Consider the following 25,614-nt stretch of genomic DNA (forward strand, 5'->3'; position numbering starts at 1 on the left):
ACTGGATTTGGGAGAGTGGTGCTCAGATAGGCCACTGGGTTGGGTGAGTCTCCTCTAAGTCCTTAGCTAGTGTTGGAGCGGGGTATGAGGTCGAGGGTTATTCCCTTAACCAAGTACTCGGGAAGGTGCGTGGATCCTTGCGGATAGTCGGTGGGCGAACTCCACAATTGACTTGGTTAATGCATGCCAAGGTCGTGGTAAGCCCGTACCCAGCTGTGCTATACCTGACGGTGGATCTGGACTTCCAATTGTGTAAGTGACATCATCCGAGTAAACCCGAGGGAGGATTATATATCCTGTTTAGCTGTGACCGAGCGGGCGCATTGGGCGTGAAAACGGTTGGGGTGGTTTCGGTAGGATGGAATGTCACTTATACAGCTCTATTGTTGTGGAGATCTCCTAGGTGTATGCGTGACGACGCATTAGATGATTGATATGCATTGATATCTGTCATGAGATGCATTTATTGCATGATTATTAATATGATGAAGTGTGGTGTTTGACTTCATGACTGGTGGATTATATTTTATGCATGAGTAGTATTGGATAGAGTGTATGGTGTGACTCTATGAATACGATTGTGTAGTATAGATTATTATGATTCATTTTATGAATTCTAGCTTACCCTTATGTTTCCATGTGGTGGAACTGCGATGATCATACTTGGTATGAGAGCAGATCAGGGCTAGCTTGGAGTCGAGGTGACCGCTGCGAGACGGGGAGTTTGATCCTCGTGTTAGGGTTACCATTTTGGGTAGCGATTTTTGTCTGTTTGACCGGCACTAGGAAATATTATTTTTGGGATGACTGTACATATATGGCATTTTATTTTGTATTTAAAGAATTTGGTTATTTTTATTCTTATCTATACCTGTAAGTATGAGTTATCCAATTTAATATTTTCCTTAGTTCACTAGTAGTAGTGCGATTCCACTAAGTGTAGAGACCATGGCGGGTCGTTACATTTTTTGTAGAGTAATTTAACTAGATTTAAATTAATGAAACTATTGAAAAAACAAAATAATTCGAGCTACTAATTAAGCTAAGATGCCTACAAATATTTGAATTTTTTTAAATAAATATAATCCTGTCATGTGGATAAAGTTAATAAAAATGTCATATTCTCTAAATAAAGAATTGTGTGAAATATTATTAAAGTTGTCTGGGCAAATTGTGATGTGAGAGGACCAATAGGGTTAATCTAGCAGTTGAATAGGAAGGAGATGGAGAGAGGTTAAAGTAGTTAGAAGCATGAAAACTTATTCAATCTTTATTGCGACTATCTTTATAATTTAAAAAAAAAATTGTGATGTGAGGTGTATTTATGTTGAGAATGCGTCCAAAATGTCGCATCACCCATTTGTTGTTTCCTTTGCCCACATGACACATCTCGCGCCCGGTTTTCTTTACCCAAACTACTTACACATTCGATTATTTTTAGAGTTAATCAACATACATTATCAGTGCAAATTTTTTTATACTAATAATTAATTATATTCTTTAATTGTAATATGTTATCGTTAAAAATAAATATATTTATAGTAATATAACATAATTAAAAAATATAATTAATTATTAATATAAAAAAATTCATTAATAATATACAAGTGATTAACTCTTATTTTTAAACGTATCTTTGTTTTAGAGGGGTTAATGTTGGTCTCGTTCCTCAACGTTATGACATCTTATGTCACAATTTATTTTTTAAAAGAAGCTGGTAATATGCTAATACATGTGACACTATTTTATTGACACACGAACTACTAGCCAGATCATTATTAGCAATTCAATTTTAGTCTCATTTGGTTATATGTAAATTTGTTTAAGTGATATTGTATCACATTGAAGAATTATTTTTTAAAAAATTAGAAATGTTGTCCAATACAAAATCATCCGTTTAAATTTTTTTCATACCATATGATACTATCCGCAATAGAGGGATGTTTTGAAACAAATTATTAAAATAGGGTTGTTTTGAAACATATTACACCTTTAGGACTATTTTATTGGGTGTCGCTATGGGCCATAGCGACACCCATGACACGTGGCAATTTTTTGTCTGATCATAAGCCATGAACGTCATATTAATGGAGTCGCTAGAGCTTGTAGAGTCTCAAAACAAGACGCTATAGGCTATAGCGACTCAATGCGGCTAAAACAAAAGTCGCTATAGCCTATCACTACATTTAGATAAATAATAAAAAAAATATATTAATATAAATTTAAAAAAATAAAAAAATATGTGAAGAAAAAAGGAATAAAACTAACGTAATATAAGAAAAAAAGAAAAAGTAAATATTGTTAAAAAATAATAACTAAAATAACAATAGAAAAATATAAAATTGTGGCGCTATGGACCATAGATTCTTTGGGGCGCTATGGCACATAGCGCTAGTGTTAAAAAATATATGTATTATTTTATAAATATAATATTTGTTTAAAAATTTATTAAAAAAATTTGGATAAAAACGAAAAAAAGAACTGAAATAAGAAAAAAATTAATTTTTTAAAATTTAGTTACAGAATGTGAAAAAAATTTAAAAGGGAAAAAAAAAAAAGTTGGGGCGCTATGGGCCATAGATTCTTTGGGGCGCTATAGCCCATAGCAACAGTTTTAAAAAATAGATGTATTATTTTATAAATATAAATATTTGTTTAAAAATTTATTAAAAAAATTTGGATAAAAACGAAAAAAAGAATTGAAATAAGAAAAAAATTAATTTTTAAAAAATTAGTTATAGAATGTGAAAAAAATTTAAAAAGGAAAAAAAAAAAGTTGGGGCGCTATGGGCTATAGATTCATTGGGACGCTATGGCCCATAGCAACAGTTTTAAAAAATAGATGTATTATTTTATAAATATAAATATTTGTTTAAAAATTTAAAAAAAAATTGGACAAAAACGAAAAAAATAACTGAAATAAAAAAAAAATTAATTTTTAAAAAATTAATTATAGAATGTGAAAAAAATTTAAAAAGGAAAAAAGAAAAATGGGGCGCTATGGCCTATAGATTTTTTGGGGCGCTATGGCCCATTGCGTTTCTGGTAGCAGTTGAGAATTTAATGACCCCGTAGCCACGTGTCAATTTACCGCGATTTGAACCAATCGTAATTTGACACGTAGCCTGAAACAGTAAAAAAAATGGGGCGCTATGGCCCATAGATTCTTTGTGGCGCTATGGCCCATTGCGTTTCTGGTAGCAATTGAGAATTTAATGACCCCGTAGCCACATGTCAATTTACCGCGATTTGAACCAATCGTAATTTGACACGTGGCCTGAAACAGTAAAAAAAATTTAAATTACCTTTATATAAGAGAGAGCTTTTTACCTTGGTGATGGTCCCCCACTTGTTTCCTTGAAGCCCAGCGAGTGCCTCCAAGTTCAGGTAAGTATTTTTTTTGGTTTTTTAATTTAATTTAATTATAAATTATTTTGTGATTTTTAAATATTTTATAACGTATATATATTATAATTATTATTGCAGGTTAATTTAATTTTTTTGGATTTCCGTAGATCTCGTGAGACTCTTCTTCGTTTGAGGTAAAAAAAAATTTCAGGTTATTTTTTTTTAATATTTAAAAGTCGCTATAGAGTATTTAAGTTTGCATATTTTATTTACTTAATAATTGTTATTTATTTTTTAATTCTGTATTTTGTTTTTGTTTAATCATATTTGTTTTAAGTAGGTTTTAACTGATAATTTATTTAATTTTTGTGATTATAATTGGTTTATTTGAATTGATAAATATTTTTTATATTAAAATTATTTATTTGAATTCTGTGTTATTTATGCAATATTAATTACGTGTTAAATTATTTTATTTATCTGTTATCTTATTTAATTTTGAAATTTTATTTATTTTTAAATTAATTTATTTATCTGTTATATTAGTTATTTTTATAAAATAAAAAAAGTAAAAAAATACATGTAGATTAATATTATAAATAATCCGAGTTAATTGCAAAATAATTTGTAGTAAAAAAATATTGTTTATAAAATAAATAATTTGAAAAAAAAATATAATTATTCCTAAAATAATTTTATTAAATCTGCCATTTAATTTTGTTTATTAATCATATTTATTTTATAACTGATAATTTAATTTTTTCTTATTATAATTGGTTTATTTGAATTATGAAAATATTTTGATTAAAATCTGTCAGGAAAATTTAATTCAATATAATATATAATTTAAGTTATTTATAAGTGTTATAACTGTTATTTAAAATTATTTATTTTGATTCTGTGTAGTTTTTTCTGATTATAATTAGTTAATTTGAATTAATAAATTTAATTTTTATATAAATTATTTATTTGGATGCTGTGTTATTTATTTGGATTATGAGTATAATTAGTTATTTAAATTATTAAATTATTTTATTTATCTGTTTGTAGTGAAAAAATAATGTTTATAAAATAAATTATTGTAAAAAAAATAAATTAATTTTTTGGATATTAAATTTATTAAATCTGGTAGTAAAAATTAATTAAATATAATATTTAAATATAATATTTATTTTACATTTGTTATAAGTGTTATTTTTTTTTTTTTCAGATTGTTATTGGTTTATTTGGATTTGTTGCTGGATTTCCTCATCTTAGGTATTTATTATTTTCAGTTTTGATATTTTTTTCTCTTATAATTAAGAAGTCGATATAAGGTTGATCAATTTATTTATTTAATTTATTAATTATTGTGATTTATTTTAAAATTATATATCATGTTAGTATGTTATTATTTATTATTTTCGTATAGATTATATAATGTTAATGAAATTAAAAAAATAAATTACGTGTTTAAAAATAAATAATTTGATTACATTTTGTTATAGATGACATCATCATCTTCTAGGGGTATGCGTGTGACATGTGGACCCGTCGACGATGATTTATTATCGTTGCAAAATATACATGTGTCATAGCATGTTTGGAACAGAGAAGAAGACAGGAGACTAATAGCACAACGTGCTGCTCCCACGCGCACTGGAGTTGCAGGAGTTCCACAGCAAATAATTCCGTTACTAGATCAAGCTGGTTTCGGATGGATAGTGCGTCTCTTGTCATCACCGATGATCGTTTAATTGACAAATTTTCTAACGAAACTGTAGAAGATTCTGAGTTACCTATTTCAGCATGTAATTCCATTATTGGCATCACATTCTGACCAATAAAACCTTCTATCATGCATTGTACATCATCATCGTCACTCAATTCCAATGAAGAATATCTGTTCTCATCATGCTGTGAAACAACAAATCTGTAAGTTATAGATAATATAACTTGATTTGACTTAAGATGAAATTTGTTGTGAATCCTTCTCTTTAATATATCCAAAGTTAAACCTCGCTTAATATACATCCCTTTTTTTGGTCCCTCAAATGTTACACCTTCTGGACTTTCATACATCCTTCCAGTGTAAATATAAACTATAATTTGATCCATAATATCTGCAAAAAAATTCAAATGTTAGTACAAATACATACAACTTATTTAAACTACAAAAAATTACAATCATAAATAAGAATTTAAAACTCAACTTAACAGGAGCAAAGAACCAATCAGACTGATTTAGTGGATAAATAACAAATACAGTAACAAAAACAACAAATGAAGTAGAGATATCGATGTCATTTACCAGAACGAAGGGGGGTATATATACTGCAACAGTCTACATCACCTATAGCGACATCTACATAAATTATTTAATAAAAATTTAAAAAAATTGAAGTCGTTATGGGCCATAGCTACAGTTTTAAAAATATATATAATATTTTTTAAATATAATATTTGTTTAGAAATTTATAAAAAAATAACGGATAAAAGGAAAAAAAAAGGATTGAAATAAGAAAAAATTGTAAATTTTAAAAAATAAGTAATATAATGTAAAAAATAATTTAAAAACAAAAAAAAAATAAAAAATACAAATTGGGGCGCTATGGCCCATAGCTCCATAGCGCCAATTATAAAAATATAGCTAATATTTTTTAAATATAAAATTTATTTATAAATTTATAAAAAAATAACGGATAAAAGGGAAAAAAGGATTGAAATAAGAAAAAAATGTAAATTTTAAAAAATAAGTAATATAATATAAAAAATAATTTAAAGACGAAAAAAAATAATTATTGGGGCGTTATGGCCCATAGCTCCACTCAAGCGCTATGGCCCATAGCGCCAGTTATAAAAACATATCTAATAGTTTTTAAATATAATTTTTTTTGACAAATTTATAAAAAAATAATGGATAAAAGGGAAAAAAAGGATTGAAATAAGAAAATAATGTTAATTTTAAAAAATAACTAAATAAAATGTAAAAAATAATTTAAAAACGAAAAAAAAATATATAAATTGGGGGCGCTATGGCCCATAGCTCCACTCAGGCACTATGGGCCACAGCGCCTGTCTTAAAAAATTACATTTTATTTATTTTAAAATTACATTTTTTTAAAACTTAATTTTCTTTTTATAATTATATAATAAATAGTTCACTTTATTATATTTATTTTACATTATTATTATTTTCCTTTTTTTTTATTTTTTTCTTTATCCAGTGTCGCTATGAGCTACATAATTTTTTTAAGCCCATCAACTGTGGTGGGTCAGGCTATAGCGACACTGATCCAGCCCAACCAAGCAAAAAAAAAAAGTCACGTGTCATGGGTGTCGCTATGGGCCATAGCGACACCCAATAAAAGAGTCCCAAAGGTGTAAAATGTTTCAAAACAGCCCCATTTTAGTAATAAATTTCTAAAACTGCACTATAATGGTCGTTTAGCCGATGTATAACCAACTAAATGTTTCTACACACGATCAAGTTATTAGTTTTAACTTTTTTATAATATAAACAACTATTTAAAACTTTTTTTTTTATAATGTAAACAACTATTTACAATAGAGACATGTCTAACTAGTTAGATGTCTTTACATGTAACAAAGACATGCATGTTACTGTAAAAGAGGTACATGTTACTATGCATATGCCGTTCTTTGGAGCATAAGGCATGTGTCAACAGTTTTTTTAATTTAAAAAATAATTTTTTAATATTGATATTAGTTTGATACATTAATTTAATTAAAATTGTTATTTTGTTGTGTAATTTTATTTAATTAATTCAAATTTTATTTATAAATATAAATGATTACTTTTAAATCAAATTAATTTATAATTAAAAATTTATCATAACATATCCAACTTAAATAAAACTAAAAATTTCAAAAAAATATATAAGTATAAATTATTAATTTTTAAATCATAACTTATTTAAATTTATTTACAAATGACGTTAATTAAATTAGTATTATGATTTAGAATTTAAACAATATTATAAAATATTTTTAATTTAAAAAATTATTACATATTTACTAAAATTAATATTTTTTGACTTACAATAAATTATATTAATAAAACAAAAATTAGCATCAATTGTAGTCATACCGACCTGTATAATGGCAATTACATGGACCTCAAAGAAAAAAACTTCATGAATTATTACTCAATACAACCACACCTACATATTTTATAAATAAAAAAGTGCATCTAGTATACAGGCACTAGATAAAAATAAGATAAAATACCATGGTCCCCGAGGGAGGGATTTTTTTTAATTACCTAGTGTTTTATTTACGGTAGAGAGACATATTTTTATTTGTTTTTTAATTATCTAGTGCATTTATATCCAATAAAGGGATTTTTTTTTTCTGAAAAAAATTATCTAATATCTCTATTCGTAGCAGAGGGATTATTATATTATTATTATTATTATTAATTATCTAGTGCTTGTATCCACGGTCCTCCTAATATAGCTTTTGTGTAATTCATTCACAATACTGTAAGAAATTTGCGTAGCTAATTTTAATTTAACTAATGTAATATAACAAACTAATATCAATATTAAAAAATTATATTTTAAATTAAAAAAATTATTGGTGACACATGCCTCTACTTCAAATAATGGCATATGCATCTTTTGCGGTGACATGCGTATCTTTATTGCATGTAATTGATTACACATGCCTCTATTGTGAGTAACCATGCTGAAGAAAATTTAAATTGAAGACTTTGTTGCGTGTAAAGGTATCTAGCTAGTGATTAAAAATAATTTAAACTTATAATTCTGTACTAAACAACGTCACTAGCTTAAAAAAAATAAAAATAATTCCTCAATATAATATGTCACTTCAATAAATTTACATATAATCAAATGATATTGGAGTTAGATACATCAACAATAATCAACATCAATAAAACCACGCTACATGTTTTACTATATATAAATTTATTTTTTTTTTTACAAAAAAAATTTATGTGACATAAGATATTTGGCCAATAACATTCATATTGACCACTCCAAAGTAAAAATATATTTAAAAACAATCCCAATATTATAATTAGTTCGCATAATAACTTTAGTTAGGTTAAAAAATTCTCATAACTCTAACATTTTTTTTTGTGAGATGAAATAAAAAAAATAACACAAACATGAAAAATTGAGTAAAAATAAAATAAAAAAATATGTTATTTACACATATAGAAATAGAAAAAAATTAAATAAATGAAAATAGACTACAAATAAATAAATAATATATTTTTATAAAAAATGTAATTTAAAAATTAAACATTTTGTTATAATATTTTTTCTAATCAAAACATTTTTTAAAATATTTTTATAACATATAAAATAATATTTTACATTAAAATATCCAGCAACCTGTCGTGCCACAAACACTTGTAAGTTTACTATGCTTTCCTCCCTGTTTCATCTTATTACAAATATGGAGTTACATTGTATTTTTTCTTATAAAAAAAAATCATAACAATAACCATCAGAATGAAACTAAGTGTACGTACATTTAATTTTTAATCACTAAGCTGATCTAATCGTTTTTTTTAAGTTATATGTATTTTAAGCAGAGAGTATGAAATTAGTTTAACACTAGTATTTTAGCTCGTACATGTTTTTTTTAATATATATATATATATATATATAATTAAAATGTATAATAAATTATATATATAATATGTTTGAAAAAAAAATTATATTTAAAGTTTGTACAAATAAATATAGTTAAAATATAAATTATATCCTAGATTTATGATAAATAATTTATAAAATAAAAAAATTATTTTGTATTTATTGATAATTTATTTTAAATTTAATATTTAATTTATTAATAATTAAGATAAATAAAAAGTAAATTAGATAAAAAAAATTAAAAAAAATTAAAATCCTTTTATCAAATGATTAATTGATTATATATCACCCTTTTTACATAAATTTAATGAATTATTTATATATATTTATAAATATTATGTTATTAAATAATATGTTATTTAAGTAGTTACAAATTGTAAGCTAACATTAAAACTTAATTATTAAGAAAAAATAATATGTTATTTAAGTAGTTACAAATTGTAAGTTAACATTAAAACTTAACTATTAAGAAGTGTTAAATTAACATTAGAATTGTAATTTTGTATTTTATAAGTTTTAAAGTTAAATGTTTTTATTTTAAAATAAAGGAATAAAAATTGTAAATTTGACAAAGGTAATTAATCAAAATAATAATTAAGCCTTTATTTTTATTATTTTTTATTTTTTATAATCATCTATAAAGTCTAATTGATCATTTTAGTGGGATTTCACATTTCAACATTGTCTTCTTTTTCTTTGCTCGGACGAACTTAGATCATATTTAAGATGTTTGAGTTTAATTTCACTCATAAATTATTGATATAAAAAATAAGCATTGTTGTAAATGGTCGCGCATTTGATGAAAAATATAAAATGTAATATTTATTAGGTTTAATACATTATTTATTTCCTAAACATTTTGACAAATTTTTAATTAGATCCCTAAATTAAAAAATTCTAATTATACCATTCATATTTTATATTCTGTAATTCAGTCTTTCGAGTTACAAGTTTCTTTATAATTTATGCTATTTAATAAAATATTCTTTGTCTCCAAATATGAATAATCACAACAGATTAATATTCCATATTATACATTACATTTTAATTCCTACCTGCAAAATTCCTGTAATCCTCTTAGAAGAGTATTTTAATGACTAGATATAAAAATATAAAGATTATCATGTCTAATTTAACAAATTATAAACAAATTTTTATCTGTAGAGATTAAATTATAAAAAAATATATAAAAAAAAGAATGATCTAATTACACAATTTTTTTAGTTAAGGAACTAAATTAACTTATTTAAAAAAAATCGAAAGCCATGTAAAATATAGAGATGTGATGAATTTATGTATTCACATGCCAAGTAACCTTCCTCTAGCAACCTCAGTAATTTTTGTTTTTCGGCACAAGTCAATCCTAACTTCTATCTCTATGCTCCTAGCGGTTGCCCTTTCTTATCACCACATCATCAACATGAAGCACATAAATTACCATTCTTTATAATGTTTACATTTTACAATAACAACAATCATGTATTCATCTTGAAGAGCCATTGATAGTGTATACTTTTAGTCAGGGTTCAATTGTTCGTGCAAGTATGACCAAAATAAGAAAAGGAAGAAAAGCAGAAAATGTTCTGAACTGTCTCTGGTGGAATTCTCAAATGATAAACTATATTGTTGTCTTTGTTTGCATCCATTTGCGCAAATCATTGTAGCATATGCTAAATTTATCTCTTTGAGTGGCTTATTTGGTTCTTTTACTCTTTGATGACAGTTCTGTCCTTTATTGCATGTAATTAACATTTCCAGTTAGTGCAACAATTGTTGATTTGCTCGTGTTGTAGCACTAAGAGTTTGCTTGCTTGTAAACTGAAATAAATTTTTAAGCACAACCTTGTATCATATGACCCTCCAGAGAGCCAAATTATCAATTTCCTATTGAAATTATGTTCAGTATGTGTTATCTAATTACTCTGATAATTTGTCAGTTGCAGCAAAGGTAAACTATACTACCCACTACGTGAATCAATACTGATGTTTGATTATTTTAGTACAATCGTCCTTTTTAGTCACATTTTTTCCATTCACAAAGTCTCTCAAATCTAAAAAAAAATTAAGTTTATTACTTTGATCCAACAACTTGTTATTTTATTAAAGCTATTTGAACTAACAACTCATTATCTTGCTAGCATTATAAAAAAAAAAGTAAGAGTGAATTATTCTCTCTCTTTAATATTGAGTTTGATTTATATAAAAAATATAAAAAAAATAATTTAAATTTTCAATTTCAAATTTCTAACATATTGTTCAAATATAAAAAGATATTAAATATTTTTAAGATATTGTTAAAAATTAAAAATATTATATTTATTTTAAATTTTTTTATTATTTTAAGATTAGGATTTAAGTTAATAAATAGAGTCTCTTGTCATAACAAGAATCACCCCAACTAAAGGGGTAATATGAAGGAAATAAGAGTTTCTAAGTTTTATCCGTAAAATTTATGAGAAAAGGATTTTTAAGTTTCACTTATAAAACTTGTGAGAAGAGATTTTCAAATTTCACCTACAAAATATGAATGAGAGGATTTTCAGTAACATATATGTAATGTATTTTAAGATAATGAACATCTTGTGATGTAAAATCATATTTTCTATGTTCTTTCTTTAAATTTATAACGCTTTGGTGTGTACTTTCATCATTATTACGTGTAAAAGAGTTTTTTTTAGTTCTTACCAGTGTAATATCAAAGTTCATAATTTGTACAGTCTAGTGGTCTCTTACTTGAGTATTGAAAATTGACATACTACAAATGCAATATTTATAGAATGGAGAAAAGAAACATTGAAGAGTAAAAGTATGGAGATGATTGTGACTAAGATTTATGACAACAAAAAAATCAAGTTTAAAAATTTTAATTAAGGAATAAATTGTTGAAAAAATAATTCAAAATTTCAATTTTTTAAATCTTTAAGATATTGCTTAAACATAAAAATGTATTATTTATATTTGAGATATTGTTTAAAATTAAAAATATTACATTTATTTTAAAAATTTGTTTTAAAAAATTCTCCCTCGACATATAAAAGAGTCAAATGAAATAAGGTTTATTAAATTTCGCCAAAAAAACTTATATTGAAAGTATCTAAATTTTACCTAAAAAAAAAAAAGATTTTCAAGAATTTGTAAATTTGATATGATTTTTTTAATTTTATATTTTCTTTTTGTGTTCTCTTATTGCATTAAAAAGAGAGAGAGTTTTTTTTTCTTTTCTCACCAATAAATAAATTCTAAAAAGATAACTTACCCCTCCCTTCCCTTAAATTAACTCACGGAGCAACAGTCCCAAGAATTTGTGACTATTCTATTTGTAAATCTTATTTATTATTGTTAGCATGGCATTTTTGTATACATCTATATTATTCATGAAATTTATAATTTACAATTCCATAGCAGAGGACGTATTGCTCTCTCGTGATTTTATTAAATAATAACAAAATTTAAGAACATCAATAGAAAGACCCAAAATTCATTTCGTATTTTTCCTTATAACTAAAAATGGAAAACCTAGAAATCACAATTCGAACATTAAATTATTATTTTGAAAAGTTAAAACAAATACATGAAAAAAATTGAAAATGTTATTTTTTATTTCAATAGTCAAAACCGTAAGAAAGGCCCTTTAAATAGGAAAGCTACGAGTGAAGTAATTGAAACTGATGTAAATGTAATAACTTGTTTTAGAAGTAAAAGCAAAGGGCATTTGGATCCACCATTATCCTTCGTTGGTTCCATTTCTGATTTCTGATAATAGCAAACCCAACATGGATTCGGATCCATTGGCTAGTTGCCCCTTCTGCGATTCACATGTACCCTTATCTCAACTCACTTGGTATGTCTCTCTCTCTCTATAAATAATATACATGCATGATACATGTTTGTTTCTTTGCATTTGAATATGATTCTGCAAACCAAACGCAGGCACGCCAACACTCACTTTTCGGATCTCGATGACATTGATTTCGACCTGTCCCCAGTAATTCACCCCGCTCCCGATTCACCCCCTCGATCTCTTCCGGTGCCATCTCCTTTCTTTCTCATTATAAGAGCTTTTGTATGTGATTTTCAATGTAAATGTTTCCTGCATGGGCATCAAATTTTGTTCGTTGAAACTGAACAGTATTTACTATCTACAACAATTTCTGCTAAGAAAATACTAAAGGTCCACCCCATTTTGGAGTGGAACAGAAAGAGATAGAAGAAAAGTGAAAAGTTGGAGAGAGAAAGAAATAAATGCGATAATAGGTAAGGAAGAGAGAGAGATAGAAAGAATGAGGTGAAAATGAGATGAAAGAGTAAATAAGTGTATCTTTATAATAACCTGATCGGGTAAATACTAACTCGTGTGTGAATCTTCTGCAATGTTTTTTTTTCAGAGAAAAAAAATGAGTTATGTCATTTAATCACAAACCATCATATATTATATGTAGTAAGTTTGTTGACTTTGATGATAATTATCATAAAAGTCACACCAAACTTGATTTTTAATTGGTTGATAGTGTAATCTGATGATGTATATTCGTTGAACTCATGTTTTTTTTTTTTTTTCCATCATTTCCTTTTACTTTTATCCCTTTTGTTAAACTACAAATTTTCAAGTGTAAATAATTTACTATGGTCTAAAATAGAGGATTATTTCTGCTTGTCTTAATAAGAGATGTATAAGCTATTCAATATGTTGGCTTATATCATATTTTGCAGAGAGAGCATGCAGCCAATAGCTCAAGGTCTGGAGCAAACTCTTCGTGTGGTGGTGAAGCTAGTAGTGATACTGGCGAATGCAAAGTGAATGACAAAATCTCTTTCTTGATTGATTCTCAGACAAGGAGCAAATTTTATAAAGTTGAAGCGGGTTTGATGGCCTTGTTGAGAAACTGTTTAGAGTCTGAAGTCGGCAATTCAAATAGTATTTTGTCAGGGTATGTTGATCATTTCCAGTGCCTTGAGTCTGAGGATGCTGGATGGGGATGTGGCTGGCGTAATATTCAAATGCTTAGTTCTCACTTACTAGTGCAAAGACCAGAAGCAAGGAAAGCTTTGTTTGGTGGTTCAGGATTTGTTCCTGATATCCTGTCGCTCCAGAGATGGCTTGAGATTGCTTGGGAAAAGGGTTTTGATGCACCTGGATCTGCTCAATTCAATCATGTTATTTGTGGTTCAAAAAAATGGATAGGAACTACTGAGTGTGCTGCTCTTTTGCGGTCCTTTGCTCTCCGGGCAAGAGTAGTGGATTTTGGTCCTAAGGAATCCCAATCTGTCCCTGGTTCAAGCATTGATAACACCAGGAATAAAGCAAGTATTCATAATAGGGTAAAACGAAAAGCTAAAAACGGCGACGGTTATCAAGTTCTCATGGATTTTGTGTGGAATTACTTTTCTGATAAAAGCTCAATCCAATTTGGCCAACAACATGTTGTGATCAGTGAGAAAACGTGAGTGAGGGCATATTTTAGATACAATTTTTTTAGCTCAATCCAATTTGTTTCTTTTAGTGTTTTTAATTTTTGAATGCTTGCTTGGATAGGCCTTTATACTTTCAACATGATGGTCACTCAAGAACAATAGTTGGAATTCAAGTCAACCATCAACAAAAAAGACATCTGCAATATAATCTCCTAGTTTTGGACCCTGCTCATGTAATTTATCTACATTGCTAGCTTCATATTTTATTATGAATATCTATTTTCATGATTGTCATATAGATGATTTGGGTAATTGCATATCATACAATTATCATTTTAGCTCTATCATTGTCAAGAAACTGTAGGTATGTTGTGAAATTGACATTAGTCAGAGAGGTCTTCTCATAATAAGGACTACTTTTAAAAGATATTATTTTTAGGGATCCAAGAGATATGGTCTTTCCAAGATTCAAGTAAATAAGGCGATTCAAAATTCATGCAATATAAACAAGGAAGTCAGAGCTTTTACTTAACATTCTTTTTGTTGTGGACATATGTAAAATGTCAAGAACAAAAGAAAAGATCTAAGGCAGAGAAAGTCATGAAATGCAGATAGATTGCTTATATTGAATTTTGTGTTCTTATTATTGTATGAAGTCAGTTAGAATCCACAAATTAATGAAGAACCTTGCTCCCATTCACCTTCATTCTTTGCTTTTACAAATTAAAGTGAAAGTCGATATTTGTTTTCTTTAATGTCTTTATCATTATTATTGAAATTATTGAATGCAACTGAACTAGTCTAGAGTTTTGCCTTCCGTTGATCTTTAGCTGTTTTCTTATCAAGTATTCTTCAACTTGTTGAAAGAGAATAGTACATTAATTTTGATTGGCACCAGGGCCAAAATAAAAGCAAAGTATATCAGAATTAGGACGCATATATGATAATCATCACTTCTATTTATGCTTTGTCTGGTTGTATTATTTGGACTAATATGAGTTGTGTAAGTCAACTTTTCTTTTTAAATAGTTGGAGATATTTATCTTCTCTCTGTTTAACACATTAAAATGGTGTTCTGGAAGATGCATGTTTTGTAATGATTATGCATGCTTTTGAGTCTCAAATGTTGTTATTTATTACTATAGAGTACGGTGGCTCTGGAAGGATCACTAAGGCAGAAAGTTGGATGGGAGAAACTTGTTAAAAGGGGAATGCATACACTAAAGAAGCCACAATATCAGGTCTTACTTTTAACAAAAAATTGCATTGCATTGCACCAATAAATGAATTAGGATTTATGGTCTTGTTTCTATTTCAGTTGTGTTATGTTGATCCTGGAATTGCCAGTGAGGAGGAGATGGGAAAACTCAAGACAATTCACAGCGTCTTCCTTGAATTTTAAACAAGCAAATAAAGCACTTTGCTACATCCAGGCACTATCTTCTAGTTCAGGTCATTGAAATATTTTTCTTGGCATTCATTCTGACTAATTTTATTACACCGAAGAAATTCAAGAGAAACCTAGTTTTGTGAATTGATACAACATACATTTTCATAGTTACAGATATGAAATCTGTATAAAACTGTCACTTATAAACCTATGAAGTTTCCTCAAAGCTCTGTAACCTGAATAACCTTGAATAAACTCCTGCTTCTTTTGTTATTAGGGTTGTGTGGGAGCCCATCTCTACAACTTTACCTTTATCCAGGACAATTATAGTATCTGAGTTTATTACTGTGGAAAGCCTATGAGCTACCGTGATCTGGGTGGTTCTTGAACACAAGCCACTGTCTTCCTTCAGATGTATTGCTTTTAAAGCATTTACTATAATTCTTTCAGACTCAGCATCAAGAGCACTTGTTGCTTCATCAAGGAGTAATATTGCAGGCTTCTTTAGTAAGGTTCTGGCAATGGCTATTCTTTGCTTTTGTCCTCCAGAAAGCTGGCAACCTTTCTCGCCAACTACAGTATTATATCCATTTGGTAGATTACTTACAAATTCATGTATATTTGCTTCTTTAGCAACCTCCACTATTTCACTTTCAGAAGCCCCATTATTCCCATAGCAAATATTGTCTCTGATTGAGCAATTAAAAAGCAGTGGCTCTTGTTGTACCAGTCCTATTTGTGTCCTTAACCATCTTAGATTATATTTCTGTATGTCTTTGCCATCAATTAATACCTTTCCTGCCTGTGGATCATAAAATCTTAGTAAAAGGGCCAAAACAGAGGATTTTCCTGCTCCACTTGGTCCTACAAAAGCCACCTTCAATCCAGCTTCAATTTGTAAACTGAAATTGTCAAGAACAGTGACTGCCGGTCTTGAAGGGTATTTGAATTTTACATTTTCAAATTCTATATTTCCTTGGATCCTCTCAGGTTGGGAATCATCTGGTGTGTCTGGTTCAATTTCAGTTTTACGGTCAAGGGTTTTGAAAGCTGGAGTTAGCGTATAGATTGCAGACATGACAGTTGGGATCAGTGTGTACAATTCTGTGATAGAAGGAACAGTGAGAGAAAAAATTTGGTATGATCTTATTCCATTTTCAAAGGTGGCTTGACGTCTGTCAATCAGAGTTTTTGTGTACCATAAAGCAACAGCATGTGCAATGTTCCACAAGCAAAGGGAGAAGCCTTGAATGATCCCATATTTGATGCTTTCTTTTCTATAATTTTTCTTTTGAATTTCCAGGGATGTTTTGGCTTTCCTCAGTACTTGTTCTTCATGACAAAACGATGCAATAGTCTTTATGTTGGTTGTGGACTCAGATGCAAGAGCAACAAGCTCAGAATGTGCAGCAGAGTGGTCACCTGAAAATCCTTTGGCAGACTTGGCTTGAATGAGACCACCTATGAAGTGGCAGGGCGTCACAGCCCAAGCTACCAAACTCATTCTCCAGTTGACTTTCATGCTGACGACTGTTGCTATTAGTATGGAGGAAACACATTGCAGAATTACAGACATTCGATCAGCAATGATAACTTTGACCATGGCAGTGTCACTGATAATGCGTGAAGTCAATGAACCAGCTGTATTCTCTGATTTGTCAAACCAGCCTACTTCATTACGCAGCACACCTATAAAGGTTTAAAGGATTATTGACTGCTGTTTGTTAAATCATGCTGGAGATTTATGTATGTGATGCATCATTTTAGGCTTTTTAGCTCATGTGTCAGTTATTTTTTTTTTTTTCCTTTTTTTTTTCCAGGAAAGAGAAATAACATGGATTTATGGAAATTGGGATAGGGGATATCTGATACCTGTATACAGAACACGTCTGAAATTTGCCATGGCCTTTTCTCCAACCTCTCCAAAGAAGAAATGTTGGAAGGTGTGGCTAAATAATGAAAGCAACCCTATTGCTGTAAAGATGGCTGAATAATGTCCAACTTTTCGTTTTGCATCTTCTTCAAAGTATGCTACTCCAATGGTGATGATGAAGTACCCAAAAAATGGCTTTGAGATGCCAGAGAAAGCTGCTGCAAATGAGCCAATAGCAATCTTCACCAGCTCCCTCTTTTTTAAGCCAAACCAAATTCTGAAAAATATATTTCTTCCTCTGCTGCTCATTTGGCTCTGTTCCTTTAGCACAGAATGCTCAGTGATATTTCTTTGGACCTGCACCTCTACTAGTGGTTGTCTAGTTTCTTCAGGAAAATCTTCTTGGCGGACACTTCTATTCTTGGAAATTGTAGCTCTACCCATTTAACATTTAAAGCTGGTTAGAGTTCTTCCTCCATACCATTAGGTCCTTGATATATTCAAAGAAGGAACATTAAATGGTTAATTACCTGGATTCAGGAACTGGTTCAATGTTCTGCATGCTGAATAATGTACTATAGAATCTGCTTGTGTCTAACAAACTCTGGTGTGTTCCTGTCTCTGCAACTTGTCCATTCTCTACCACCACAATTATATCTGCATTTACAACTGTTGACAGCCTGTGTGCAATCAAGATGACAGTCCTTCCCTGCATAGCTGTCTCAAGTGCTTCTTGAACTAGCTTTTCAGACTCTGAATCAAGGGCACTAGTGGCCTCATCAAGCAAAAGGATAGGAGGATTTTTAAGAACAGCTCTTGCTATTGCAATTCTCTGTTTTTGGCCTCCTGATAATTGGACGCCCCTTTCTCCTACCTGGCAATCATCATGGCTGACATATGAGTCCATAAATGTTATAATGAGTGGATGGAATATATGCAGCCAGCAGACATGTTTTAAAATGCGTCAACTTATCCCCATCCGTGACAGGTCAGCTGAAAGCCTGAAAATGGGGCTGGTCGGATTAACTTGCTTTTATTTGGTGGCTTGGAAAGACTGTGCAACCCATTTTATGGTGGGTTAGCAGGTTAGAAGATCAACCCACACAATCTTTTGTTAATATGAATAGAATGCAGAATGCACGATTTATGGGGATTGTCTTATGAAGCTTTGTATAGATGTTAGTGAAATTAATTTTGAGAGTCGGTTTATGAAGAATTGATGTTTTTGATTTGTATTTAGGAATGGTATTTTCTAAGTGAATTGCAGAATAGATTTTGTTTGGACGGTAATTTAGAATCACTTTTGAAATAATGTAAATGCTATTAAAAATTTAGTGGGCCTGTTGCTCATAATATTCACCTTTAAACCTAATTTTTTTTCTTCTCTCTGAATTAATTCTACGGAGTAGAATTGATTGTACCCTGACAAGTTGATTACTATTGGAACCAATTTTGTTATCAATTTTTAGTTTAAATTCAATTATATTGGCTTCCCCTAATTGCCCTAAGGCTAAACTCAACTACAATTGGCATCCCTCTTGTTTTTAAAAGTTACACAACTCCCTTGAGATTCAATTATTATTACACTTTAAGGGAGATTAATCAAATCTTAGGAGAGATTAGTATAATTTTCCCCCAAGTTAAAAGTGTAGAAGCATCCTCAATTTTAAGACAACGGCTAAAATTAAAAATTGAGATTTTCATTTTGCCAAGACCCGAAATTGAAAGGAATTCTGATCCGAATCGTAAGGGTAACCTTGAGATTTTCACTTTTTTTTTCCCGGTCTCATTTTGGGCCTATTTGGATAAAGTTTTATAGGAGAGGATAAATAAGAAAAGTTTAAATAAACTATTCTATTAGTTAAAACCAGTTTATACATTAGTTAGAAAAAAAAGTTTTCTGAAAAAGCTAATACAAGAGTTTCTATAAATTAGTTTAACATAAACTAGTTTTATTTATGGAGAAAACTTATTATTATTTTTTCTTTCTATTTTTCTCTCTTAAAAGTACTTTTAGAGAAATCTATCCAATCAGTTATTTTATATCTATGTTATTTGTTGTCCTCCTTTCTTCAATATTTATAATCATATGGCCTTAAATAAGGAAAAGGTGCAAAATATGATTAATGTATGCAAATCTTGCTAATTGAATAAAGGAAAATCAAACAAGACATAACTAAGCTAATAAAGTGATATACTAGATTAAGTAGCTTACCTCTGTTAGGTACTGATTAGGCAGCTGTGATATGAAAGAGTGTGCATTTGACATTACTGTTGCCTTCTGAATCTCTTGATCATCTGCATCCATTTTTCCCACTTTCAAGTTATCCTTGATGGTGCCTGCAAAGAGCAATGGTTCTTGGGTAACAGCCCCTATATTTCTTCGAAGGAACTTCAGATCAAGATCCTTGATATTGTGATGATCAATAAAAATTCCTCCTGGATTATGTTAAACAATGTCAATCTTGGCAAGTTTGATTTGCATACAATTTCGCACATTCAATTCCTACAATACAATTGTCAGTGCGAAGTCTAACCATACTATCAACTAATTTTGTACTTATACCTCGTTTATTATGATTATATGCAACTACATGAGATGTCAAACTCATTAACTTGTATAGTCACAGCCTCGCAGGTTTGTCCAATCACCAGAGGCCTGCCTCTAATGGACCTCTCATGCACCTTCTTTTGTCTTGTGTAACATCCACACCCTGCCTTCAGCTTGCATGTGGCAACGGGTATGACCTTTATTTGGCCCAAACCAAAACAGCAACTACTCACTAGTATTTTCTCACATAATCAAACTTTAGACTATTTGGTAGAAGAAACTCTAATACTATGTTATGACAGGGGAGTCCTCATTATACAAGGATTCGCTTTGCGGGTTCTCAGGAGAGTCCCTTCAATGTGGTTCAGCTTTTTAAGGGTAGTACAGAATACAAATAACTTAGGCCTACTGTTTGCAATTATTCCTCATGATGTTATTTCTCATCTGTGAATAAATGAAATTCTTTTCCTTTCAGGAAAAAAAGAAGATGTACCTGTATTTAACATATTTTTTCTTGCTTTTATTTTGTTTACCGGTAAAAAGATAAGCAAGTCAACATTAATCATGTGATAAAATACAGAAATAAAAGGAGATGGTGAAATATTATTAAAACTAACCTCTGGAGGGGTCATAAAATCTGCTAACCAGTGAAATAACAGTGCTCTTTCCACAGCCACTGCTACCAACTAATGCTACTGTCTTTCCTGCTGGAATTGTCAAGGACAGTCCTTGAAGGATTGGTTTCTCTGGCCGTGATGGGTAGGAAAAGTGAACATCTCGTAAGTCAATGTCACCTTTAATTTTTCTAGGCATCTTCCCTTCTGATTCATTACTTATTAGAGGCTTTCTTTGGATCACTTGGAAAACTTCATACCCTGCAGCTTTTGCCTGATTGAATATTTGCAAGTCTGGTGCTGCATAAGTGAGAGATCTGCAATTCACAAGGGGAGTTTGGTTACTTGATTATTTATTGATTCGTAACCATTTTGTCCATCTAAACAAGCCTGAAAGTAGTTTCTCCTTACATGGCACCAAAGAGAATACTCATCACTGCAGCTATTATGTCTCCTCCTGTTGCTCTTCCGGCTCTGACCACAACAGCTCCAACCCATACAATGAGAGCCCAAGAACAGAAGCTCACTGTTTGAAACATCCCTGTCCCAACTCCTTTCACAAGTGCCTCCCCTTTGCTTATAATGTATTGTTTTTCCATGTTCTCTGTAAAAGATTTGATTGCAGAACTCTCTCCAACAAAAGCATAAACTGTTTTTATATGTGATATTGTCTGCAATATCAATCAAAGCTTCTTAAAATAAAATGAAATGTAAGTTGATTAATTTAAGTTTCATGGTGCACGTTTATGTTGCACGAAGAGTAGAAGCACTATTGTTATTGAAATGAAGACTAGACTTGTATTTATGTAAATGTAAGGATAAACTATTAATTCGGTTACTTTGTCCCCATTTTAAGTTTTAGTCCATATACGAGAAAACGATAAGTTTTATCCCTGCACATGCATAAAAATTAAGTTTTGATCCTTATAGCTAACACCAAAGAACATTTTCTTGGTTACTTTGTCCCCATTTTAAGTTTTAGTCCATATACGAAAAAACATTAAGTTTTAATCCCTGCGCTTACACAAAAATTAAGTTTTGATCCTTGTAGCTAACACCAAAGAACATTTTCATTTGGTGTAAAACTGCTACAACAACTTTTTGGTGGTGATAAACTGCTACCAAAAAAAAAAAACTGAGTAGAGACTAAAACTTTCTGTTTTCTCATCTTAGAACTAAAACTTAAAACATGGGCAACTATAGGAATCAAATGAATAGTTTAACCAAAATGTAATTGTGTATACATATACCTGCTCTATCATAGATGTCGCTTCAGAATGGAAAAGCATTTTGGTGGTTGAAATGCTGTTCATTTTCTTTGTGTAAGTTGCCCCAATTATAAGAATAATCGGGACAACCACTAAACAGAGAAGTGCCACTTCCCAAGAGCATATGGTGGCAATCACAATTCCAGCAAAGAAAGTTGCACAGCTAGAGGTGAAGTGACCCAACTGTGAGTAAGAAAATTCACATGGGGTTCAGTCCTAAAATGCTGTGAGGGAAGAAAAAGGGAGAAAGGTGAAACTTGTGACCATTATTGATTTTCTGACCTTCTCACCAATGGCATCTTGTATGACACTCATGTGCTTGCTTATTCCACTGATGACTTTTCCACTTGTTAATTCTGTATCAAAAGCTCCTATCTCTTGGTTGAGGACTGCCCTTAGATATGCTAATCTTAGCCTCATTAACTGTCTTTCACTTGTATACATCCAACAACCAATCTCTGCTCAAGTTTAAACTTTATCAGGAAGATAAATGCAGCTGGTTCAATTGCAAATGTACCATTTTTCTAAAATGTAGTATATGAATAAATAAATTAACAGTATTGATAATTCCATTGAATGAAGAACAAAAAAGGTGTAAATATTAAGATTCATTACGCCTGTTTATGAGAAATGCACCTCGTTTGTGATGCCTTACTTTCAACATATTCCTTTGTATTTTATTGAATTCATGTGGAGTCTGTCAAATTAGGTGTATTTCTGTTTCAATTTAATACGTCATACTTCTAAATAGTACATCTCATAAATTTCAACTAATATTCTTATTGAAAAAAATATTACGTTCGAGTGTGTTAGCATTTTTTAAAAACTGTTTTCTGATTTTAAAAGCATGAAAAAAAAATAGTGTGATAATTTTCTATTTTTTAAAAAGTAATATATATTTAATTTTCAAAATTTTAAAAAGATCAGAACATCTTTATGTTTTTTTTTTATTTCTACTTTTAGTTTTCTTTCTTCTTGTACTATTCCATATTCTTTCCCTAATTTTACTATCTAAACATTAGTTTTTAAAATTATTTTATTTCATAAAATAGTTTTTAAAAACTATAAAACAAAAAGACAATAAAACAAACCTTAAGTTTTTTATTTTTTTTATTTTCACCATTATGTACTTTAGTCTTTAAAATAAATTACTCAAAAAAAGTTAAATTGCACTTATGATCTCCCTATAATATTTAATTCATAATTTTAATCCCTATTTTTTAAATCTATAATTTTAACCTTTAATTTTGTAAAGTTCACAATTTTGATTCAACCAATAAATAATATTTGTTAATCATTAAATTATAATGTTAGTCATGTCTTGACATTAAAAAAATGATGTAAAAATTAATATTTAATAATATTTATTATATTATACTATTTTTAGTCCTCAATTTTAATGAAAATAGATAAAAATGAAAATCAAAAATATAATTTTACTTAAATTATTGAATAATAATTATCACATTATACGGTTAATATTACGATATGTAATTAATATTAAGTCATAATCAATATTATAATTTTATTTATTAATAAATAAATATTTAACGATTGAATTAAAATAATAAAATTTATAAAATTGATCTACTAAAATTTTTGTTTTAAAATTTATAAGATCAAAATAGTAAATTAAATATTATCAAGAAAGCAAAAGTATAATTTAAAAAAAAAAAAAAAAACACTATTGAGGCTTCTTGTTTGGCATGAAAGATAAATCTTACCAAGCACCCCAGCTGGAAATGTGGCGATGGCCATATACCACACGAATGGAATAACCTAAACCCAACAACAACAAACAAACCAAACCCATATTAATTATATAAACTTTATTCAAGTCAAATAATTTCTACTGCTGTCTGACCCAAAAACAACAACAACAACAACATTAATTTATACAGCCAATTAAGATGAATTTGTGCAATTTAAAGGTCTTTCTACGTGGTTCATGGTAACGTGAATTTCCAAGCCCTTTTTTCAAATATGAATATAGGACGTGTTTGTTTGTTTTGTTAATTTTATTTTAAGTCGATATACTTTTATTAAAATTACAGCTTTAACTTTTATTTTAAAAATAACTAAAAAAGGATATGCTTTTTAGGGATAATTAACAAAAGAAAAAAAATTATAATAGTTTAGTCGAGAAAGTATAAAAGAAACATAACTAGCCAACTAGTGAGTATTTATTTGATTTAGAGTTACGTTCAACCCAAAAGCAACACACTAGTAATTTTGATATTTTTGCATTGAAAAAATGAAAAGGTTTGTTTAAATAGTGTTAAACGGTTTTCCAAACATGCTGTGAGTAATAACATACATATTGCATGCACCGAAATTTTTTTGTGATTCTAAAACAATAACAGTGTGAGAGGTGACCACCATATTCATAAGAATATTTTCTTGCTAGATAACATTCTTCTTTTATATATACATCTAATAATAGTAGGGATATATATATTTTTCTTTTTTTTATAACTACCTCAAATCACCCATCATGCAATAACAATTACAAATTACTTACTTTATAGTATGTAACTTCTATTGTCCTTATTTTATTTTTTAAATAAATACATTTAGTCATGGGTGCTCTTTCTCCCTAATATATATATAGGAAAAAATATAAAGTACGAACCTTTCCAAGAGCTTTAACCATGGCATCAGTGTCGTGGATGTTGTTCCCAAAAGCATTAAGAGCTTTTCCTAGCAAGAGATAGCCAACAGGAATTGCCATGCCATGCACGATAGAACCTATAATTCCCAAACCTATGAGAATCCAGTCTGCCACGTCAGCATAGCTCAAGAGTTTAAAGAAAGGCAAAACTTTAACAACCTCGTCCTTCTTCGGTTCATCATCATCTTTTTCACCTAAAGTCTCTACCATTTGCACAACCTTTTGGGGTCTTTTGGGAGCCATGTTAATGCATGAATGTTTTTGGATGAGGGATACGCTGACTGAATCTATTTAATTAGCTTATATGTACACACGATTCTCGACATTTAATTCTATATGCATGATACGCATATTGATAGAATATGCCTTCAAGAGATTACATTAAATTTGTAAAAAAATTAGCAATAAACGGCTTCGGTTGGATTCACTTGGGTGTATGGTCGATGTTCCCAAAGCTGCTGACGGTTTAATGTATGCTTGATATATATACACAAAATGACATGCACTAACTTACCATACATTGCGATGTGCCTATTATTCTTTTCTTATTGCATTATTTGGAGGATAACACAGATTCAAGAAATTTCTTCTCTCTCATTCCCTTTTTTTATTTCCCACATTACATTAATTTTGTTCCTTCCTTTCTTGGACCTTTTAATTTCACGCCAGCAAGAGCATAAAGTCGCAAACACATGTCATTTTATATAGGATGTAATCTAATTACCTACTTTCAAAGATTTTTAGAATATTCTCTTAGTTTTTCCGGAAGTGGTTGTTAAAAATATACACTTGACCTCTTGTAGACGGTGAATTTTAAAAATTCCCATATCAAAGAGATGCTTTTATCAAAGAGATGCTTT

At 29.4% G+C, this 25,614-nt stretch overlaps 2 protein-coding genes across 10 annotated transcripts; one reads left to right on the forward strand and one right to left on the reverse strand.

Annotated features, from left to right (window-relative positions):
* Window positions 1-12,591: 12,591 nt before the first annotated feature.
* LOC109810065 (ubiquitin carboxyl-terminal hydrolase mug105) lies at window positions 12,592-21,475 on the forward strand. 8 transcript variants are annotated; one of them, XM_083076441.1, is made up of 12 exons: window positions 12,614-12,816; window positions 12,906-13,038; window positions 13,686-14,416; window positions 14,509-14,620; window positions 15,533-15,628; window positions 15,706-15,839; window positions 16,055-16,717; window positions 16,804-17,474; window positions 17,598-18,735; window positions 20,281-20,391; window positions 20,504-20,980; window positions 21,083-21,475. In XM_083076441.1, the coding sequence occupies exons 1-6, from the start codon at window positions 12,749-12,751 to the stop codon at window positions 15,787-15,789; spliced, it is 1,224 nt and encodes a 407-aa protein (XP_082932567.1). In that variant the 5' UTR covers window positions 12,614-12,748; the 3' UTR covers window positions 15,790-15,839; window positions 16,055-16,717; window positions 16,804-17,474; window positions 17,598-18,735; window positions 20,281-20,391; window positions 20,504-20,980; window positions 21,083-21,475. The 8 variants fall into 8 exon arrangements, with proteins under 8 accessions (XP_082932573.1, XP_082932570.1, XP_082932569.1 ...); XM_083076442.1 differs by lacking the exons at window positions 20,281-20,391; window positions 20,504-20,980; window positions 21,083-21,475 and having other exon boundaries at window positions 16,804-16,915; window positions 17,081-17,474; window positions 17,598-19,017; XM_083076447.1 differs by lacking the exons at window positions 16,055-16,717; window positions 16,804-17,474; window positions 17,598-18,735 and having other exon boundaries at window positions 12,592-12,816; window positions 20,289-20,391.
* On the reverse strand, window positions 15,841-25,036 carry LOC109810109 (ABC transporter B family member 19). 2 transcript variants are annotated; one of them, XM_083076438.1, is made up of 10 exons: window positions 24,716-25,036; window positions 23,808-23,862; window positions 22,366-22,541; window positions 22,066-22,266; window positions 21,227-21,486; window positions 20,819-21,132; window positions 19,866-19,990; window positions 18,181-18,524; window positions 17,650-18,086; window positions 15,841-17,466 (listed from the first exon to the last, which is right to left on the reverse strand). In XM_083076438.1, exons 1-10 carry the CDS (start codon window positions 24,995-24,997, stop codon window positions 15,986-15,988), a joined length of 3,675 nt encoding a protein of 1,224 aa, XP_082932564.1. In that variant the 5' UTR covers window positions 24,998-25,036; the 3' UTR covers window positions 15,841-15,985. The 2 variants fall into 2 exon arrangements, with proteins under 2 accessions (XP_082932564.1, XP_082932563.1); XM_083076437.1 differs by having other exon boundaries at window positions 19,866-20,089.
* Between the last annotated feature and the right edge of the window lie 578 nt (window positions 25,037-25,614).

The sequence above is a fragment of the Cajanus cajan genome, chromosome 6, assembly GCF_000230855.2.
Source record: "Cajanus cajan strain Asha chromosome 6, NIPB_CcT2T_4, whole genome shotgun sequence".
Lineage (NCBI taxonomy): Eukaryota > Viridiplantae > Streptophyta > Magnoliopsida > Fabales > Fabaceae > Cajanus > Cajanus cajan.

What these genes read in the sequence shown, in the direction of transcription:
- LOC109810065 (XM_083076447.1), top strand. Translation starts at nt 12,749, where the DNA reads ATGGATTCGGATCCATTGGCTAGTTGCCCCTTCTGCGATTCACATGTA. An exon ending in CCCTTATCTCAACTCACTTG is followed by an intron (nt 12,817 to 12,905) that starts GTATGTCTCTCT and finishes AACCAAACGCAG; the next exon opens with GCACGCCAACACTCACTTTT. An exon ending in TTCTCATTATAAGAGCTTTT is followed by an intron (nt 13,039 to 13,685) that starts GTATGTGATTTT and finishes CATATTTTGCAG; the next exon opens with AGAGAGCATGCAGCCAATAG.
- LOC109810109 (XM_083076437.1), bottom strand. Translation starts at nt 24,997, where the DNA reads ATGGCTCCCAAAAGACCCCAAAAGGTTGTGCAAATGGTAGAGACTTTA. An exon ending in ATTTCCAGCTGGGGTGCTTG is followed by an intron (nt 22,542 to 23,807) that starts GTAAGATTTATC and finishes AAACTTGAGCAG; the next exon opens with AGATTGGTTGTTGGATGTAT. An exon ending in AGTATTCTCTTTGGTGCCAT is followed by an intron (nt 21,133 to 21,226) that starts GTAAGGAGAAAC and finishes TGTGAATTGCAG; the next exon opens with ATCTCTCACTTATGCAGCAC.